The sequence below is a fragment of the Thermobia domestica genome, chromosome 3, assembly GCF_964235325.1.
Source record: "Thermobia domestica chromosome 3, izTheDome1.hap1.1, whole genome shotgun sequence".
Lineage (NCBI taxonomy): Eukaryota > Metazoa > Arthropoda > Insecta > Zygentoma > Lepismatidae > Thermobia > Thermobia domestica.
In genome coordinates this window covers 62589230-62612356 of record NC_137456.1, presented here as the reverse complement: position 1 = coordinate 62612356, position 23127 = coordinate 62589230, and the positions used below count along the sequence as shown (strand labels likewise).

General features: G+C 35.0%; 1 protein-coding gene across 3 annotated transcripts in view; it reads left to right on the top strand.

Moving 5' to 3' along the window:
- LOC145680443 (uncharacterized) overlaps nt 1-23127 on the top strand; it is a 42717-nt gene that overhangs the window by 14437 nt on the left and 5153 nt on the right. For 2 of the 3 annotated variants that reach the window (XM_081750982.1, XM_081750981.1), the window contains 6 exons: nt 971-1461; nt 9190-9328; nt 12962-13129; nt 15509-15676; nt 16486-16641; nt 21207-21383. In XM_081750982.1, the coding sequence (XP_081607108.1) occupies nt 971-1461; nt 9190-9328; nt 12962-13129; nt 15509-15676; nt 16486-16641; nt 21207-21383 (1299 nt within the window). The remainder of the gene's footprint in view (nt 1-970; nt 1462-9189; nt 9329-12961; nt 13130-15508; nt 15677-16485; nt 16642-21206; nt 21384-23127) is intronic. The other variant, XM_081750983.1, reaches the window with a different exon arrangement.

Here is a 23127-nt window from a genome sequence, read left to right as displayed (position 1 = left end):
GAAAAAATTCCTAAGAACTTCGACAATCATAATTCAAGAAACTGGCTTAATAAACATAAAGTGTGTAAAAAAAAAAAAAAAAAAAAAAAACCTTCATACTACAGTAAAAGATGTTTTCAACGATTTTTTTGTAAGTGCAGGAAATAAATTGACTATAGGGACTGGGTATTATGAATTACAATGGCGAGTATATAAATAATTATTTTTCTTGATTGATTTATAAATGCATTTTAAATGAGTGATTATTAAAGTTGTTGAGAATATTTTGCAGAGACTTTAAGAAGTTGTTTGCAGTGGCGGAGGGATGAAATCTTGGGAGAAAGAGATGAAATAAGCAACATATAAATTTCACTCGATTTGAGTTTGATTTACGTTTCAAAAGGTGAAATCCCCTGAAGAAGCTCACAGAGGAAAAATTAAGCGAAATATTAGGAGTAAATCAACTAAAATTACGTCAAGGCACTCAAAATGATTTATTTTCTTTATAATACATAATTTGCGTAAATAGTAATAAACCTTTTAAGGTACTAGAAAAATTAAGTTGGTGTTTTTTTCAACGTTTATTTATCCTACTGGTTTCATTGTTGTTTGTTTATTAGAATTTAGCATTCTCTTTTGGTACCAAGGCTATATGATACGTGGGTCTATAATTTAAGAAGGAATCTGAACTGCCGTAATGCGTTCAAATTTTAATGTTCTTCCACCGGAAACGAACCTGAAACCCAAGTGCTAACCGTTTTCGTGGGAGCGCACATACGTAGCGTGAAATAGGGATTGGATGGAATGTACTATGTTCTATGTACAAAGATTTCTGTTTATAAATCATATTCTTTACGGGTATCAATGATTATTGAAAGAAAGTGATTATTAGGTGTACTTTGTAAGCTCGGTGTATGGTAAAGGTTCAAATGTAAAATTCTTGTCGTATGGTGTATGTACTTTTCTGAAAATTGTTATTCTTATCTTGCAGTATAATGTCAATAGTAATGTAGATGTGAGTGGAAATTCTGATCAGCTATTAAATAATGAAAGAAATATTGAATTATTAGATCCAGAAATAACTATTAAGGCTGAAACAGAAGAACCGGAAGGTAACTTGAGGGGAGATGCTGTGCAGAGCTGTGAAAAAATAATAAATAATTCATCTGAAGTAGAAAAACTAACTATCACGGCAACTAAGTCAAGTGACGCAATTAATAATTCTGAAGATCACATTAAACATTCTATGCCAGGGAATGAATTGGCTTCAGAGCAGACATTGAAAGAATTTGTTTCTGAACGTGAAAACGTAAATAGTCAACCAATAGTTAAGACTGAAAACATAGATGTCAGTGATCCAAATAGTCGCATTTCTGGTACTGTTTCCGACGGTGAAGTGAGAATACTGACTGAAGTGCAGGTGATTCCATCAAACCAAAGCGACCAGGGAGAAAATTTGAATAAAGAAGATACTAAGGGTTGGTAAGTACGCTATATAAAGAATTTATTTAGAACTCACTTAAAAAAAAAAAAAAAAAAAGTTTTCAAACATTGTTGAGTTAATTTTTTTTTTTATATCTTCAAGTGTCTTCCAGCTGAAGTTTTTACCAGTTTATACAAAGGTTGATTCGTTTATATTGAGCCGAAGTCAATATGCAACTATACCGCACATGCGCAACACATCGCCGTCAGATTGCCACGAGGCAAGCAACAGCATCTCGTTAGTCACACAGTAGAGCAATGTGGTTGAGCATAGTCTGATGTCGCCAAAACTGAATATATTCTGGGACGGGTTCATTGTGCTCCTTTCCGACGCCAAGTTCACGGCATCATGCATCGTAGAAATGTGTCAAAAGCGTAATTTTTGTGAGGGTCATTCCACGAACATTTTCTTTTCTGATAAAGAAATTCGTTTTTCTGATGGCACAGTCCGTTGACAAATGCCAGTCAGGTAGTCTAAAAAGTAGCGAGCTTTTTGCACACCAGATGCGGTTAGTGTCGTAACCTCAGGCTGTCTAAGTCGTACCGGGTCAGATCTAACGTCATTCGACAGATAATAATTTAAACTAATAGATGTGCAAAAAGTAATGGAATTTCTAGGATTCTTATAAACAGACGTAAGGTTTTGCGCCGTAAAAATAAGTGAATTCTTCATAAACTGCACTACATTTTACCATCTTATTGCAATAAAGACACAAGTGCTGTGCAGACCCATGAAGAACCTTTGTGTTGGTTCAGCTGCTGTCTTGCTGAAAATTTCAGTGTCCGAGCTACTCTTTGCAATGGACGACCAACCACATCAAAAGTTAATGATAATCTGGCAAAAGTCGAGGACGACCGACACTTAAGCAGTCATGATATCGCCAATTACCTAAACATTCGTCACCCAGACGGTGTTAAACCATTTGGAGAAAACTGCCTACTAAAAGAAGAGCGTTCACGTCTGGTGCGTGGGGTCGCTGGCTCGATCCCAGTCCGCGCCAAGTGAACTTTGTGGTGGACAGACACCGTGTGCGTGGGTTTTATCGGGGTTCTCCCTTTCCTCTCACTTTGTTCATTCCGCCATTCAATTGATTTCTCATCGTCACCTTTAGCCTCGCCGGTATATCGTGAGACGTAAAACTGAAAGATTACATTGTTTCTATTATTATTACTACAATGTTTCTGAGAGAGTAGTTTACAAGATTCTGTAGAGCGGTCAGGGTTTGCCCAAGTGGGCCCAGCCCGAAAAAACCCGTGGGTTTTTTCGGGTTGGACCCACCTGAAAAAACCCACCTTAAGACCCACCTGGGTTTTTGAGCTTTTTGTTAATATATTATTGCTACAACTAAGTTGATCACATTGAAAGTGATTTTTATCAAATTTTGGACTTTCCTCGGGCGAATTAAATGCTTTCACGTTAAGGTATACAACAACATTCTACATAAGACCTTTATAAAGTTCTGAATGTACTGAATAAATGAAAAAACCTTACCTTAGCTTGAGATAATTATATAACAAATTAATGTATTGATTATGCTTATAGCCTATTTGAAAAAAAAAAATGCAATTTTATATTCTAGAAAATACTTTCAGTAAATAGTGTGCTCGCCGACTCGGCTATGCCGAGGGACGTTATCCCTCATAGGGGAGACCGGGACACATTGTCTCAATTTTCACGTTTTATTTTCTTGTGATGCTCGTGTAAGGCCGAAAATTATAATTTTTAGTATACACATACTTTGTTATCTTGTGCATAACATATATTTCTCTGTCCAATGTAACTCGCTCTGATCTGGACTTATGTACTATGTTTTATGATCAATACAGTTGTGACAATGTACTCCATATTCGGGGTAAGTTGTCACAATATATGGGGCAAATTGTCACATGTTATTCTTGTGGCACTTTCCAAAAATTGGTAGATATTATTAATGCAACTATTACTAATGCAAAAAGACTAAATGTTACCAGCATTAAATACTTAGCGTCTGGAAGAGAATCAAAACATAATTAAATGAAAGGAGAAACTATATTAGTTAAATAGGAAAGAAAGTAGGGGGGCCTGTAGCTTATATTTTCTCAACCTAAGAGATTTATTGTTACATCAAGCTTTGTAGGAAAACCAAAACTGCCATGAAAACAGAACTAACTCATAGCTAAGGAATCAAAACTACAAACTGAAAGGTCATAACAAAAATGACGAAATTATCAAATCATAGCCTACATCTCCAATAGGCCTACACAAAATTAGCCAATTGCATTTAAGTTGTTTCTGATTGTAGTTTATGAATGGCAAAGAAATCCTCTGATAGGACTACTGTATAGCTAGAAGAGGAGTAAATATTATTACGAAGTTTAGTTGCGTTTTATTAGTACGCACCGCAAACTAGTTTGAAAATGTTTATCCTTTTGCTTCTACAAAGTACCATACCTGGAGATCATCGTCAGAGTCACAGTTAATACACACGTAAAACAAGTTCTGCTTCCCTCAGTTTTCATAGGCTGATTCCGTACATCGAATGCACTGAATCCACTTCTCGCTACATGTACTCGCACTGTATGGATCGCCATAAACTAAACACAATGTATCGTCGTCCTCTGAGGAAGAATCGTAATCTTCTTTGAACCTTCGTTGACATTGTTTATAGGTGCAAAACTATTTGCTTGGGGAGTTCTTATAGCAAGAGCACCATGTCTTTTCAGAAATACCGGATACCAGTCTGGGCCAGCAATGGCCTTTTCATTCCACGACTCTGGGCATTTCAATCCTAGCGCTTTTGCATAGTTGTAAGCCAAATCGCGAACCTCTTTTGTAGTGAGTCCAAATTATATGTGCGAGGCTTGTTTTGGTATGATATTAGTAATTCTTCTTAGTATTAGTATTACGAAGAGTAACCTAATGTAAATAAGCATTGGCCGAACTGTAGTTTGCCATCTGTAACACGTGCACAGAATCTTGCCAATGTTCTGTTGTGGACACGAAATTCTTTAGCAGCTTTAGGCCTACGTATTGATATGGGGTTGTTATTTCCTTTCATTGCCCTTGTTGCAACCGGTAGATATTCCATTGGTGGTGCTTTCCTCTCTGTCTTTCTTTTGTATATTCTCACCGCCTGCGAAACCGAGATAACCCTATAGTTTGTATTATACATAATACACAGTGGGGCACATTGTCACAGTGACAACATGCCCCGTTTTATTTGTGACAACTTGCCCCACGCGTCGCCATTACTCTTTTTACAAAATATCTGTACCAAATGACAAGATTAGACGCATTCAAAGTAGCACATTATGAAGCTCTATTTGTAGCCTACATTAACACACACAAAAATATATGCTTCTACCGCTTTCACGAACACACAAAAGAGCAATTTCAGGACTCGGAAAATTTACATTCCGGCACTGAAAACAAAGTTCAACTGACGTAGCACCGTTGTTCCCGCGCATCTCCAAACGAGTACAATTAGTAGTGACATCTAGTAAGTAAACAAGAAAGCAGCACCGGCGCGCTGATGTTTTCGCTTTTTTCAGAATTGCTACTGTGACAACGTGCCCCGGTCTCCCCTACGTTTGACGAGTTTAAAGCCATATATGCCGGTACTACCAGTAAATATGTAGTGCATTAGTAAAACTATTAGTATTATTTCTTACCTTTGATGGTAGCACAAGTATTCTTCAGTAAAATTTAGTTTTCCAACAATAACAGTTCAGTTATTTGTTGGTACTCTTCAAATAAGCATTCTTTAGAATGAACCCCAACAGCGTAAAAATTCTTGTCAAATTTAAGAAACTTAATGGTCAGAGTTCCGAAAACTACGTAACACTTACTACTTCAAGTGCTGAATTCAAACCTCCGTACTAGTGGAGGTTTCGATATACAGTAAAGAAAGCTGCATTTTCGAGGGGGAAAAAAAATCGCGAAAGAAATGCTTGGGAAATTCCCGCAATTGAACGCACAAAGCATCGGAACTGAATACTTCAACAATAAAACTATTTATTTTACGCTGAAAGATATTTAATTTTATTTAAGACATTTTGAAACATTTACTTTATAAAATATGAATTATATCTTTGTTAATTGTTTTAAATTAATTTTCTGGAAAGAAACGTCTTGCAACAAATGCTCGGGAATTTCACCTAATTGAACGCACAAAATATCGAAAGTGACCTTCAAATAAAACCATTTATTTTACGCTGTTAAATTAATATATTTGGTGTTCATATTTGGCAAACATCACTGAGGCTTCTGGGATGATTCGATCTACATTTGTTCCTCTGCCTGTACCACATACTACAGGGTCACCTTCGATGTTTTAAGTTTAAATTTGCAGGGTACAAGCACGAGACACATTAAATTTCCAGTATAGATTTTGGCGGCATACCAACGTTCAATTTCAAAATGGTTGCTTTTTTTTAAAAAAAAAAAAAAAAAAATAGCGGGTATCCACGCTACAAAGTGCAATTTTCGGTCTGTTAAGTTGAAACTTTTAGAATATAAGCACGAGACACACTAAATTAGCTGTATATATTTTGGCGGCGATCTAACGTAAAATTTCAAAATGGCGGCCATTTTTTCAAAACAGCAGTGAATAGAAAGTTGTTGCAAGTTGTGACAATGATAATCTTGAAATATAAATCACATTTTAACACTTTTACCCCAAACACATTGAAATATTTTGAAAAAACCCAATTAAACCCGAAAAAACCCGATTAAACCCGAAAATACCCGAAAAAACCCACATGGGCCCAGGTGGGTTGGGCTTTTTCAAAAAAAAAAAAACGGGTTTTTTCAAACCCTGAGAGCGGTAAACACAAATGAGACGGAGTGACCTTGAAACTTTACTTGACACAAATATAGCACAGGTAACACTTCCTCTCAACATATTCATCGGAATTCAGACACTTCTTATTTTATGGTATCATCTTTTGTATTCTGATGTAACAGTTAGCCGCCTGTGAGTAGAGCCATGTATGACAACCGTTTGCAATTGTTCATCACTTTAAGCATTTTTACCAAACAGGACTTTCTTGAGGTTTAAGAAGACATTAAAATCTCTCGGAGCAAGATCCAGTTTACACGGTAGGTGGTCTAACACGTCCAAGTGGAACAACTGCAAATCGGCTATCACTAGGGCCCGGAAGTTGAGGAAAAATCCTCGTTTTTACCCGAGTGCCCGAAGACGAGGCTTAACATAATATATGTTCATTTTGGGTCATTGTTGGCCAGAAAATGGTAGATTTTGTTTGTCCTTTTTTACCTTTTTCGGCGTTTTTTGTTTATTGGTCTTTTGTTAAGCTTTTCATAGGTCTTAAAGTGTTTTTTTTGCCCTTCATCTTTCGACAATAAATTTACTGGTCATTAACTCGAATCACCACCACCTCTTAAGCATCTTTTCTTTAGTGAAGAAAATTCAAAAGATAAGACATTTTTCAACGATTGAACTGATAAGACCAGATATGCAACAATCACAAATCAGATAAGGAGGCGTCAAATGTCCTCCAGCAGGGGAGAGAGGGTGAGGAAGTTTTCTTATTTCAGTTTGGACTTCAGTTTATCGAAGAAAGACAGACCGTTAACCTACCACAAGCTTTTATTTCTTGAGCATTATATCCATTAAATATGTTATTCTAATTAAATTGGGTCTTATTTTTAAGTCCTTTTTTCCAGTTTTTAGGTCTTTTTTTTTTTAAGATATCTTGAGGTCTTTTTATAGATCCCCTTCAGGCAATTTTTAGGTCTTCAACTTCCGAGCCGTAATTATCACCCACTGCATAGTCCGGAACTTGCTTCGAATGATTTGTATATCTTCTTACATCTTAGGACATTCCTGTCCGGTAACATTTTGATAGTGATAAACATTTTATCGTTAACCCTAGAATATGGCATATTCTTTTAGAAACTTCTTAAAAACCTTGGGGGAGGTATGGAAAATTGACCTATTAACCTTCTCCTCCCACTACATGGTAGTAAAACAAACATTTTCTCCGAAATCCGGTGTTGCCAAGAAATTCAAGCTAGCTGACAATTTTCGACCAGAGGGGTGAGTGCGGTGCGACCAGAGGTACCTCTCTCTGTCACTTGAGAAAGGTTTTGGCGAAAAAGAAAAAAAAGTAGCGTGGAAACTCCGAATGGTTTGTGTTGTTTTGTTATTTGACACTTTGAGTGGAAAAATCTTCCTTCTTCCTTTGGAGAGGAACAAAATTCGAACTGGACGGCAGCTCTCGGTAAAAATAGGGGGTGAGCAAAAGCTTATCTTCTCAGTCATATGAATATGGAATGGAATGTCTCAAATGTTTTGGCGAAGAAAAAAGTAGTCTGGAAACTCCGAGTGCTTGATGTTGCTGTTATTTGACACTTTCAACCTGCTTTCAACAGAATATTTTTTTTTTCCCCATTGAGAAGGAATGATCTATATATATGCAGGCAAATTGGTCAGTGTTTGTTTATTTCCCCCTTCTCTATATAGAAAGAATGGGGACCGAAGCTATGGCAACGTCGTTGAACATAAGTTAAGTTACAATGCCACTAGTAAGAGGATATGATTGTTCGGACAGTTCCGATTACCACCCACTAAGGCTTTTAAGATCCTGCCAGTTCTCTAATCAGTTTTTTTCTGAAGATGGAGTTTTCTCCTGATAGATCTCTCCGCACAAAAGTTTCCAAAATAAATTAGCTTACCTGTTGTGTTCAATCCTTGATTAATTTTAATGACAGATTCATTAGTACCTGCCTGCTTTTTGAAATAATGAATTTTTATACATGTAATTTTTACAACTTGACCTGCTCCCTTCCATTGTAACTAACCTTACAGCAGTCTTCGATATCAATAGCGATTTACTAGCAAATTAACATTGGAGCATTCACTGGCAGCTTTGATAACCAATATGTAAAACTAGGAGTTACTTTAGTTACAATAAAGTAAACCTGTACGTAGTAACTTGTATATTGTATTTTTAAATTTAGTTGCCAGTTTCTAATATAGTATTCGTAGTAATAACAGTGCTACTTAGAATAAAGAATATTTTAAAATAGGATAGGAGCCAATTACTTACAATATAAAGGAGCAGGACGAGATGTAAATAAGAATCGGAGAAACTACAGACACAGAGATCCATCAAGTTGAAAAATTTAGCAGGTACCAAATGAAACTGTCGTTGGAATTGATCAAGAATCGAACGCAACAGGTATACTTCTTTTGTGAATTCAGTATGCGTCAGTTGCGAACTCTAACATTATTTTTCCGAAAACTCCTATTATAATTTTGTCCCTATCTTGTAAATAAATATTTTAACAAGAACTACAGCTTGATTTAATTTATTTAAGAAATATGAACGAAAGGGTTTTCTGCAGTGGCTCGTGTCTTTTATTGACTATGTAATGTAACAAGGTTTTTATTTTAAAATTGTAAATCTAGAATTCTTACTCTTGAATTAATTTGAAATCTACCTTCCGGAAGTGAAAATTAGAAGAAAAAGTATTATTTTGAAGTGAAATTAAACTTGTTTAATAAGCTGAAAAGTTTAAATTATCTTCCATTGTCATGCTACTTAGTGCATAGAGTATATAGATGAGTCAAGACTAGTACACGGAATTCGTTTTTGAAAACTTGCACCATGGTTACACATGTTTGGAAACATTTAATAATTATTGAGTAACATACAGTAAAATAGATTTAATTTTGTTATTGTTGTTGATCTTAGTTACAAAGGATAGTACCTAAATTACAGGGTAGTTCCAGGACAAGAAAATAGATCAGTGTCGTCCTGTATCATCGACGCATCAAGTAGTCAAACGTCAAATACATTTTCCATTCCTCCACTAACGTTGAATGTTCCTCTTGTTATAAGAAGAGTGTCGCAGTCAAAGGTAAGTTCCATTCATACGCGGAATCATAAAGATCACACATGATAAACATAAATTACTAAATTGCTAATGTTCGCAATTGTTTCCGCAGTATTTTGGGCAAGTGTATGGTTTGTAAGATGAGTGCAGTTTCGGAAGATGTCAATCAAGATAGAAACCTAATTGTCATGTAATATTAATAGCAAAGTCAGGAAGTTAAAAGAGTCAAGACTGAACTAGTAAATTCAGAAATAGAATTGATCAAGAAGAAATGACAAATTCTTATAGGTAATTGAATCTTAATAATAGATAGAATCACTGAGAAACAATAGCAACCGATTTTCTTGTGTCCATGAAAGTAAGTTTCACTTGTATTCTTGGTAGAAAGACCGGTTTGAAAAATAGACATTTGATCATTTATTTTGATTGAATTTTAGGGTAATTAATTTATGTACATTGAGATGTTGAAGCAAGTTTTCTTTAAAAACGGAGCATAGAATTGAATATTTCTTTAGAGTTATATATAAGCGATGTCTTTTTTAACGCACTTCAGGTTGTATCACTCTGCATTTCTGGTATTGGTTACATTGGAGTTTAGAGTCCCCTTCAGCACCAAAGCTGTAAGAAACTTGTATCTACAATTTAAGCTGAAATCGAATCTGGGACCCCATATACCAAAGACACACGTGAGAGCTACTAGACCATTGAGGAAAGCACTCTACAATTTTGTTTCTGCTTTCTCTATACAGGGTGTTACAAAGATGTGTCACAATATTTTGGGAACAGATACTTCACCTCAAAATAAGTAAAAAAGTTCATATGGACCTTTGCTCAAAAGTAGATAGTTTGAGTTATAGGGTGGCGAAACCGTGAAACAAGTGAACTTTAGAAGTTCATAGCTCCTCCACTACTATGGGACCTATCGTAGTCGGGTCGAGACATCAATGAGTAACTGATATGTGAATTATCCAAATATCTATGTTTAAGAATGTTCCAGTACTTTCACACCAAGTTTTAGAGAGGTAGGTGGAGAGTGATCAAGTACTCCTAAACAGCCTCTCTAAAAATGATTGTGTAAGTACCGGCGATACTGAAAGATTGATATTTGGATAGTTCACGTATTAGTTCCTCAATGATGTCTTGACCCGACTACGATCGGCCCTATAGTGGTGGAACTATGGACCTTCAGCACCCTATAACTACGAAATTATGCATTTCCGACCACAGGTTTATATGAACTTTTTTTCTTATTTTGATGTGATGAATCTATTCCCAAAATATCGTGATAAATTTTTGTAACACCCTGTGTATATACTGTACACACAGATCTTTTGATTTTTTAAATATATAATAATCACTTAACTTTGTTTTTCATCTTTTAGTTTAATTTCTCCCTTATCGTGTGCCGTTATATCTATAGTAGAATAATGAAAAATTAATGGATTAAAATTAAAGATTAAAATAAAGAAAAAGTAACGATTAAAGTTAAAATTAATATCAAAATAGATTAAAATTAAAAACGGCAGTTTTCGCTATTATACAATAAAAATTGTCTTAAGTTGAACTGTGAAAATTAATGTAAAATTTAATGGATAAAATTAAGGGCATGGAAAACTTGATTATTATGAAAGTCACTGTTTTCATATAAAGCTAATAATTAAGGTCCTGATTTCTATGACGTGTCGTATTTTTATTCTGATGGCATTTTTACATCTCTAATTAAATATAAACACATTTCTGACTCTTTTGAACACGAAAATACGGTAATTGTTGATTCTATAAATGTACATTGAGCACAATATTTTAGTTTTAGATTATATTTGGGCCCAAAGCATGTTTTTGATCATTTTTAGGCGTATTTCACTTATTGCTCAAAAACATTTTCATTATTTACAACGAGGTTATTCGGTACTTTTTCCTTAGAAATATTTGATCTCATGTAGTAGGATTTGAAGAAATCATTGTGAGGGTGTCAAAGTGGTTTACCTAGTGTAGTGCAATGAGTTTGAAAAGAGAAATCACGGATCTTATCGTAAATACTAATGATGGTTTCAGGAGGTACTCCGGGGAAAAATCAACTGGGATTATATCCCTGACTGTGCTCAGTGTGGATTATCAGTATTTTCTCAGTACTACTATCATCCCTCGTGTATTTAAAATCTCATCCGTATGAGGATGAAAATATTTTCTGCCAATATACGACAAAGAAACGAAACTAGCCATCTTTGAAGGGAATGAAAAAGAGGGAGACAGAAACTGAGCCGTTTCTTTTTTTCTTCTCCTGAACATACGTATACGAGTATGAGGGATATTTGGCAGTCATTGAAAGAATTTTTGACACAGAACCTGGTATCACTGAGCTTCAAGATGCCTGAAGTCAAGTGCCGTAGTAGTGTAGAGTCGCATGATTTTTAGCATCAGCGACATTTCAGTATTTGCTTGAGGGAGAGGAGGAGACTCTCCGATATAAGTAGTTTCACATTTCGATTAGTATATTATTATACCTGTACTATTTCGAGTATATGTAGTTAGAGTGCATTTCCCCTACTTCCACACCTCCACGCCCTTGTCTTTTAGGTTGTATTTTAGGTCATATTTTGCTATTTTGAAATACATACATATTTTTTAGGTTTTACGTCATAGAAACCCGACCCCTACTAATAATTAAGAAAAATAAATTTAAAATGTCATAATTATTTTGTGTATATACAGGGTATATCAAGAAGGATTTTACAAAAAGCAAAACACACAGCTAGCACGCTCGGGACTAGTAAAGGCAGCCATCTTTGCTGCAACTTCCGCTAGCGCTTGCGGTGGCTTGTCTGAACTAGTGTATTGCGTGAGTCAAACCTTGATGTGTTTTGCTACAAAATGACCAAAACCATGCCTGTAAGATAAATGAATAAATCAATATGAATTTTCAAAGTTGTAAAGTTCTTTTTGATACACCCTGTATTAGTTCTATGAGGAACACAATTTTTAGATAATATATATAGATTTTTAGGTTATACGTGCACATCAGTCTATACATCTTAATCACAATATCTATGAATCCATGACTCAGACTTCAAGGCAAGTTGGGGTCGCTTGGAAAAACAGGACCTACTTTAATTCTCTTGTGTACTGAAATCGCCCAGGAAATTTTGAATCTAAGTCATAAAAAAGTTATTGCAAAATATCCATTTCGTATGATTTTCAGGAAAAAAACTGCACTTTTTAATCGCTGCGAATTATTTTTAACGGTTATCAATTAAAAGTTATCAAAATCCGTAACCGATTAATTTAATCGTTTACTTTTAACGGATTAAGTACAAGCCTATTTATATCCCGTTTTCACTAACCAATTAAATATTAACTTTCAAATGTGTTGTATGTGTAAGACTTGTAATCTTATTTCTGGTTTAACGAAAGGAAAGAAATGAATAGTTTGCACGAATACTAAATATGAAATGTGAAGTTTCCTTTATGTGCTGTTTCTGTGCTTGGTTCCATATTTGATCTTAAATGCAGGTTTTTGCCTTGAATAAAAGTCCGAACAGTAGTTAGGATCCCACTGACCGGTGAGCATAGGTGCTGAAAGGGACATTAAAGTCTAATCAGTCAATAAAACTTGAAGAAATGCTAACTATAGAAATAAATGGTTGAGTTCTCTTGCAGGATAATAAATCGATATCCAACGCATCGTCATCAGAACCAGAAAGTAATTCTAAGCCTCATAATAGCTGTGATTCAAGTGACGTGAGTGGCAAGAGAAAATCCAGTGAAGAGACTTCATCTGGTGTTGATACTGGATATATTAGCTCCCCGGAGTCAGTTACAATTAAGGTTAGTGATATATGTATATATATTCTAAGTTTACCAGTAATATTTTGATTAATCTACAGACGCATTGGTAGTCACTGTGATTTACATTGCAATTACCTTAGATGTATTCTTTTCAGTCTATGTACGTATTGCACCCTCAAAGAGAAACACTAATGTGTTATTTATTTACTTATTTATTCTACCAGGCCTTGTTTCCATTTTGTCAAACTAAGTAAAACACACTGAGCAAGGGTATGTAAGTCTAATGAGGTCTAATGAGTCTGATGAAGATACACTTACTGTGTTGAAACTGTTACGTGATAGTATTATATATATATATACACTAGCTAAATATACCCACGCTTCGCATGGTGGCTGTATTTGGAAGTCAACGCCTGTGGGAGTATCACCATTGATCTCAGCGACTGACCGCGAAAACTATGGATTTGATACTAATATCGGTCATTTTGGGCTTTTTTTTTTTTTATATATATATAATTAATTTATTTTTACATGTCTTGGTATCAAATATTTCCATGTTGATGGAAAAACAAGACCGAGGAAACAACACATCGGTGATACATAAGTAATATATTTTCTTCTGATTAACTAGAAAAATGAATAATATAAAAACAAATACGAGTATTTTATTATGAAATTACAGAGCACTTAACAAATAAAAATTCCTGCAAAAAGCCAGTAATAAAACATCTTCCCTGAAAATTGAATCTGTAACTTTAGTCACATGATGAAAGTTGTCACATGAAAGGAGAAAGTCACAGTCAGCCGTTTGGCCATAACTGACCTAAATAATCTTTCTGTACTAAGTGCTACCAAAAATGATTAATTTCAAACTTTTGTTATTTTCTCGTAAATAATTAATAAAATGTGTGCAAATTCAAATTTGTTGCCTTTATAAATATGCCATTTGCATTAAGCAATGGTGCTTGTGAATTTAGCAATCCAATAAACTGATCTCACCGTCCTAAGCCTTATGCCCAGCAACTGTGCAAGATAGCCACAGGAAGTTGTACTCCAAGTTTCTAAACATTGAAATTAACTTTGCTAATTTGTATTCTTCAATATGCTTTTCTCCTGACTTGTTTATTGAGTGTATGGAACACATTTGCTATAATAATAAATAATATACTGATTCACCTGTAATGTTTTTTCAATATATATTTTTAGCCTATATATCAACTGAACTGGGGCCGATCTTCTTCAGGGCAGAGGGCAGCTGTTCAGATCTTTACATAGTTGACAACTAACAGTGGTATATTGGAAACATGTATGTATGTATGCAGGCCCGTATTTAGATAAGTGCTATTCTGTGCTCGAGCACAGGGTGGCAGAATTTTGGATTTTTTAAAGAGTCACATAAAATAATATTTAAAATTAGCAACCCGCAGATTTCCCGTGCAAGCGCGAGAAAATGTTAATGTGTTTATTTCGTTCTAATTACAGTAGTTACTAATTAGCTAGCTTACCTTATTATTTTTAAAAAGTCATCCTCTTCCTCCAGCCAAGGGGTGAGAATGGACTTGAACATCATGAAAACTGATACCATTAAACTCAGCGACCTAGAAAACTATGAACTCAACACTAATATCTGTAGTTTTCGATTACTTTTAAAATCTCGCTCCCTTCCTGGGGAGTGACGTTGAAGTTGAGTTGGATTAAAACTGTCACTATTCATTTCAGAGACCCCATGAACTATAAATTCAACTTTAATATTGGTCGTTTTCGATTATTTTTGAAATGCCTCCATGTTATTCTTTAGCCGGTATGTTTGCAAAATCACTTCTTGTTTTCTTGTTTGAGACAGAAGTTTGTGCGGTGGGCGGTAAATTATTTAGAGCACAGGGGCGCACAATACGTAAATACGGGCCTGTATGTATGTATATATTACAGTGTCCTCATGTGAGGTATACACAACCAGTTATTTATCTTATCAGTTAAGAGCTCTTAACCTATTAATACATGATAGCACTGGATCTGTTTTATTATTATTATTATTATTATTTGTGATTTGATGCTATCTTCACTATGTCCAGCAATCAATGGGACTGTGATGATGGTCGAGGCACAGGTCTCATCGGTTGATGGACATAAAGGAGATTAGCACAAGCAGATAGCATCAATTGACCCCCCCCCCCAAAAAAAAACGCTGTTAATTGCCTAAACTATGCAAAGTTCTGCACAAGGAAATAATTTAAACCCCCTGTACTAAAGAAAATTGGCCCTAGTTCAGTTGAAATATAGGCTAAAAAATAAGCATTGAAGGATTATTACATGTGAGTTAGCATATTATTATTATTATTATTATTATTATTATTATTATTATTATTATTATTATTATTATCCTTTTTTCATAATTCATTTTTTTTTTTTTTTTTTCAGAAACTGAAATATTTCCCAGGAATTGTGGCAGTTTGTAATGGTTGTGGATCTGTCTCCAAAAAATTGAATCGGTGTTATAGCTGTAAAAGAAAATTTTTGGATAAAAGTAAACTTTTATCCGATATTCAAAGCGGTGTTATTAAATTACGCGGTAAACATTCTAGTGAGGTATGTCATAACAAAATGTTTATATATATATTGCATAAATAAATTCTAAAGTTTTAGAATAGTTGGTTATTACTGTTTAATTTTTGCTACTGCTCTTATTTTATCTTTTTAGAGTATGGTAATTACTTTTGCAAGAAGTGTATAAACAACAAAAGGAATATAAAAGGAAATTTGTAGATAAAGGCGTGTAAAATGAATACTCTAGCGTATCAACAAAAGGAATAGCTATGTAGTAGTAAATATTAGTTTTAATTTGTTGTAGGAACTTTTTGGGTGAAGATTCTATTAAAAAGGTTTGCTCCTTGCAAAGGGATGAGATAACCAAGCAGCTATGTTTCGTAATCTGTGTATTCCCGTTTCATTTACATATGATTAAGAAAAATCGCGAAAAATTTCAGATGTTCCATCCAAAAGAATAATGAAATTCACTCATTTCTCAATTCTTAGACAGTCAAGTAATAATGTTCAGCCTTATAACAACTGGCAATTTTGCTTGTTACTGTTAGTGTGAGGGGAGGTCAGAGAGTGTCACTTCATATAATGCGAAATTAGACAACATTAGTATCGGTACTCACATCGCTTTTGTGCTTGCTGATGGGAGAGACTGAATATTTAGATCCAGATTAGGCCACATATTTAAATTACAACTTAAAAACAAAATCGAAAACCTATTATGCCTAACAGTCGATCAATTGATCAATATATATTAGTATTATGTATTACTCACCAGAATATGCCATCCAGTAACATCGTTTTGACTTAGTTACATGTAACTTACGTTTAAAAACTTGTTTAATTTCCTTTTCCAGAAGCCAAAATTCATTCCTGGGTTGTTAGCAGTTTGCAGTACTTGTAATTATATGTCAGCAGATCTCAATCGATGTCAGACATGTAAAAGTAAACTGTTTTCTGACGTACAATTGGAAAGCTATGAGAACAATACACAGCAAAATAAGTCATCCGAGGTAAGTCAATTGAGTTATAACTAGAGATGTCAATATTAAAAAAAAAAAAAAATTAAAAAAAAAAATAAATAAAAAAAAAATCCTAGTTGCGTATATTTCAGACGTACTTCATTCATAACAATCAGGATTTGAACATAACATCAACCTGGGCAAAGCCACGCTTAGCTCTTTCAAGCATTAATAAACTTAGCACATATTTAATTAAAGTCTCTGCTACCTACATAACATAATTCATGATGTGTAGTTAAGCATTATTCGTGTATGCCGCTTGAAGAGCTGTTCATAACTACATGAACTGAGAGATACACTGCATGCGCTACCATTGACGATCTCTATGACTCCATTTCACGTAGGGGGCCGCGGTGGCTCAGTGATAGAGCGTTCACCTCTGGTGTATGGGGTCCCGGGTTCAAACCCTGCTCCACCAAATGAATTTTGTGGTGGACAAACACCGTGTGCGTGGGTTTCCTCGGGGTTCTCCCGTTTCCTCCCACTTTCTTCATTCCACCATTTCATTCATTTCTCATAATCACCGTCTCCTTTAACCTAGCCGGCATAAGCGTGGGACGTAAAACTCAAAAATTTCATTTTTCCATTTCACATACCATCAGAGCTGTTACCATTAAAGCTGTTGATTTTATATATATATATATATATATATACACAGAGGGTTGATTAATTCGTGTGTCAATTTCATTTGTTCACTGTGCAAAAGTAGTAGAAGGTAAAACCGTGCAATTTGGTGTAACTTTAGACGAAGAACAAAAGTTTTGTTTCGCAATAGAAGCATGTCACTTGTACTAAAGATGGAAGAGATATAGGATCAAAGATTAAATTTCGATTTTTTCCATATGGGACTGCATCTGGAAGGCATGAGGAGCAGTTCTGTGGTTGTGTGAGATCAATAAGCCACGTACTGACCGATATATTCGGTATCTTGTTAAAGCTGAGAAGTTAGGTTTGTAAAAGATGGCAACGCTGCACAGTGGGTTGGAATCCTAACAACTTGGTCAAAATATGAAAACAGCGCAATTAGCATGGTTTTATGTACTCGTGAGTTTTCGAGATCGCTGATAGCGATGATGATGTCAAAAGTGACTTATCGATCTCACATAACCACGGTACTGCTCCTCATGCTCTCCCGCCTTGCATTATATGTTTTAAACATACTGCGCCAGTGACTTTTTCCGAGTTATTGTACCTTTTCCAAACTCAACTTTTCTCTTCTGTTAATGGTAACACTGTTCAACGGACCCTTCTAGACCTGAAGTCAGCATAAACAGTACTTGTCAATATTTAAAGGTCTACAAAACGTTAGTGCTTCACTCCCTGTGTGCACCAGGGCGTTTGCATTTAACACATGTTTCACATTATTTCTCGAAAAGTTTGCAACATTGATCTGCGTTTACCATCTCTATTCACTTTATTTTCATTGTTGCTTCCAAAAATGATGGAATCAAGTTTAGGTCATTCGATTTACAGAAACAACTTTCTCTTGGGTTGGCAATACTGTTCATCCGAAGATGTTCGTCAATATACGGGCAGATGTCGTCCTTTCTCTAGTTGCTTCGTGTAAAGTTTCGTTTCCCTGTCTCTTTTGGTTTCTCCGTTATCACGGTTGGATATTCTAAATTATATTATAGTGTGGAATCGTCATGTCATGACTTTGTCGTCGCCAAGTCGGCACGGGTTAACGTTCTCGTAGAGAGCTGCTATTTCACTAATGCGTGTCCACGATCACATAGAATACATTTAGCGGGTGTGCGTATCGCAACACGAAATTACCCTAAATAAGGGACACCCTAATATATATATATATATATATATATATATATATATATATATATATATATATATATATATCGGGTGTTCTAAAAATGGCGCCCACAGACCACAGAGCATTATTCTACAAGTCAAACTGCAACAACTTTTAAAGAGATAGTTGGTGAGTACTTCAAATTATATGCGCTTAACCAAACTCCCTCTATAAAAATTGTTGCGTGCGTACCTTAGGATTCTGAAACATGTATTTTTGGATAGCACACATATTAGTTCCTAAGTGAAGTCTTGACCCGACTACGGTAGATCCCATATTTAGAGCTATGGACCTTTAAAGTTCATTTTTTTCATGTTTTCGTCACCCTTTAACTCGGAAAACAGTCATTTGTGCACCTCCTATATATTCAGAAAAATGGAAAAATAACCCGAGAACAAAATGTCAGGTGAAAATTGGGTAAAACGGAACGTTCATTATGAAATGCACAATTGGATAGAGTGCTGATGCAGCACAAGGGAAATATTCGAGAGAAATTCTGAGGAAGATCAAGAGGCAAATGAAGAATTATCAAGTATAATACTTCAATGAGTCAAAATCATAGTACACTGTTAGAAGGATGCCGTTAGAATTCAAATAGAGGGGAGATTATATGTGTTTGGTTAGTTTAATATGTCTCAGTACAGAATAAACTCCAAGAAGAAGAACTGGAATTCCTATGCACATCTTTCGAGCGTGTGAATTATGAATTTACGAATAACATTGAAGTAATACGTATATATGTTGCGTGGGACTTTGCAGCGTTTGTAAATATAACAACTGTAAATGACTTGTACATTACAAATAATCCACCACTGTTACTAATTTCACTGTTACTAATTAATATTTACTCGCCATGCATAAGTATCGTAAGTTTTGTAGAGCGGCTTTGTCGGTCCGTCCGTCCGTTTGTCGACAGGTATCAGAGTAAAAACGGTAAGAAATATCGAGATGTTCTTTTTTTTTTCAATCGTACAGCGTCTCAAGAATAGGTTCTATAACGGTCTACCAAAACCGGAAGTGGTTGAAATGTATAACTACTTAAAGTTTCAATACTGATTTTCGTAGAGCAAAAGCGATAACAGATATCGAGATGCATTTTTTTTTCAATTGATTCAGCTTCCCAAGAGTAAGTTCGGTCTCCTCCCTTAAGCTTTTATTCAGTGCGGAAGTGGTTTAAATTAACGTTTTCCGGTTTCAGTCTTTATCGCCATAGAACAAAAACAGTAAGGCATGGCGAGTAATGGTTTTTTGATCTTGATTCAGTGTCTGAGAAACAGGTTCTACCTTTGATTTTATTAATCTATTGCAACCAGTAGTTATATAGGTGTCCTAGTTCAAGTTTTATTATTGAATTTCCATATGGTTTGGAAGTCTACTGTAGTTTCACATTCCAAAATAATACTCACTCGCTTATTTAATTTTATTACTAGCTTAAATCTCCTTCTTCACATGTTGAGATTAGGTTTGTGGGAAGTATTCGAATCTCCTAACCTCTTAGGATATCTATTTAAATGAAAATAACTGATAGAAATGAAGTAGATACTACACTTTCGGCATAAATATTGAAACACTCTGCACCTACAGAATACGCCTTTAAACAAATTGATATGGTTTTATAAATCCAGCTTGAAGTGGTTACTATCTATCTTCCAAAAGTCATTTCAGACGAGTCTGTCTTTTTCCGACCTCGAAAACTATTAATTCGACAAAAATTGTAATTTTTAATATTTTATTGTTCACTTCCCCCAACCCTTTTCTGCTGATAGGCCTTAACCTGGACTTAAACAGCATTGGGATTGTCACTATTCATGTCATCGACCCTGAAAATTATGGATTGCACACTAATATAAGGATAGCTTTGGATTATTTTTACATGCCATTCTTTCCAACTCTCACTCCTTGGAGTGTCTTACTCCCATAGTATTTTGCCAAATTGCAAGTCATATGTCTATAAAGTTTGGTTGAAATTGCTCAGACTTCCTGAGTTACGCTGGAATATACATTCATATATATACATCCAAATATTTATAGATGTGCGAGCAACGCCGAAGGCGTTGCCCCTGTAAGTTCCCAATCTAGCAGACATGCTCGTTCATGCCTAAACTTAGGATTAAATGTCATCGCGATTGTCACCCAATAGCTTAGCGGACCCAAAAACTATGGATTCGACACTAATCTAGATTACTTGATATATTTTATTTTTCATTCCTTCTTACTCCTTATGTCGATGAGGCTGAACTTGGACTGTAATGCTGTCGGAAGTGTGACTATTAATCTCAGCGGACCGAGAACTATGGATTCGACACTAATATCGGTCATTTTCGATTATTTTTACATGTCACCATTCCCTCCTCACGAGTACTAATGGGGAATGAATTTGGAATTAAATGGCATCGAGAGTGTTACTGTTCGTCTCAGCGACCCCGAAAACTACGGATCGGACACTAATATCGGCAGTTTACGAACATTTAACATGTCACTCTTCCTACTCCTCTCCTAGGTGTGCTAGATGGTCTTAACCTCACTAGAGCCGAACGTGGACTTAAATGGTATTGGAGCTGTTACCAGTCAACTTAGGGACCCCAAAGACTATAGATTCAACACCAAAATCAGTCGTTTTCGATTATTTTATATGTCCTAAAATATATATATTTTAAAACTATTATATATTTTATTTTTTATATATATTCAAGTTTGTGCTGTTTTTCGAAGTAAACCAGTAATTTTGTTTCTTAATATTATACTGCAGGTTAATATGACTGCACGGGAAACTTCGTACATATCTGAAACTAGTGATGGCCATAATTTTGAAGATAATTGTGATTTAAGTACTGTGAATAGCAACAAAAACTATAACAAGCAATCCACGAATCAGTTGGCCTCTGATGATGAAAATAAAGCTGTGAAAGAAAGAACAGTGTCTGAGGTAAGTGTGATGTACAGAGTCCAGTGACAAATAATTTGTTACTCTTCAAAGTGAATTAGTTATTCTTTTCTTTAGAGGATGCCTATCTGCTTATTCTCTCTGTTCTTTGTTAATAAAATGTCATTGATAATTCAATGGACTTGCTTGTTATTACAGAATTAACGTATTCGGAAAAATTACTTCAAATTGTATATTAATTAGCTGAATTAATGTAGAAGATAAAATGATGTAGCGACTCAGCGCTTAATACTAGTCTCTATAGTATATAATAAAGTCCTGACTGACTGAACAACGCCTAGGCCAAACTGCTTAAGCTAGAAACTTGAAATTTGGAAAATATATAGAATTTAGGACATACGATAGCACTAAGAAGGGGTCTTTGGAAATTTGAGGTGGAAGAGAGGGAAATGGGAGTTGCAAATGGGAAGGTACGAAAATTGGGATGCAAATATTATAATTGAATCAGTCATTTCGAAAAGGCCATATATCCATCCCCACCACATTTTCATTTTAGTGCAAAGTTGAGACGTACGCATCCCCTGTGAAAAGACGAATTCTCTAGTAACATTATGTTACATATCTTACACCAATGCCTCAATATCATCGATGCCATTGTACACGTCGAGTTTGAAATCCAAAGTTTTTTTCTTTCTTCTTAATAATTTACTTTGGTGAATATGTGGCCTTTTCGAAATGACTGATTGAATTAGTTTTCTTCATCTCAAAATTCATGGTAATTGGAGATTTGAAATTTGCTATTTCAACTTCATATTTAAAATAATTAAAACAGAAGTTCCATCGGGTTTTGATACTTGACCTAGAATGGAAGAAAAAAAGTTGGGAATTGTTCGCTAATGCCCATACAAGGCGTTTAAATTTTGTATGAGACCAAATTTACAAAATCTATATGAAAGGTACAAAAGGAGAGAGGGAAATTTTCCCCACTGTAACACGTAGGGGTATTTGCTTGTTTATAAATAAACAAATGAATGATATAAATATACTATGGATAAAATACGTTGCATTGAAATCTGAATAACGGACCCTAATGAAACATGATAATTTGTCCGTAAATGAGATGTATCCGTTGCAGAGAGGTTACACAGATTTAGATTACTCACGGTCATGGGGTAATTGTATACATATGCAGTAAATACATTTTATAAATGTAGATACTGTATATCGAATTACTCGGAGGATAAGGGAGATATTTCCTTCTGTAAAGAAACGAATGTGTCGCTGTGGGATGTGTACTACAAAACATGTACTGTATGTGTGATATAATTATTCTAAAGTACACCACTTCCCTGTGTATATATATATATATATATAAAACTTGTTAAATATTGAAAATTAATATAAAATTAACGAGTGACGCTTTGTGAATCTCTTAGACAAAATAGTCTGCCGTATACACACTGCAGACAGTACCTTCTGTTCAAAATCTACTTACAATTGTTGTATCAATGGAGAGCTTCTCTGTCACAGTAGTAAATGGCAAAACTCTTTAATTGTGCTTTATTTTCTGTGCTAAATATGCATGAATTCAGAATAATGTATGTCCATTATGAAGAAGTTGCTAAAATAGTAGGAGCAGGGGAAAGAAGACTGTCCTTGTCCGTAAAAGGGAGGGTTCTCTATCTATATACATATTTTTTTTATCAAATATATATATATATATGTATATGTTCATATATGTTTGTAGAGATGCCCGTTAAGGGAGATTTCACTGTAATAAGATACA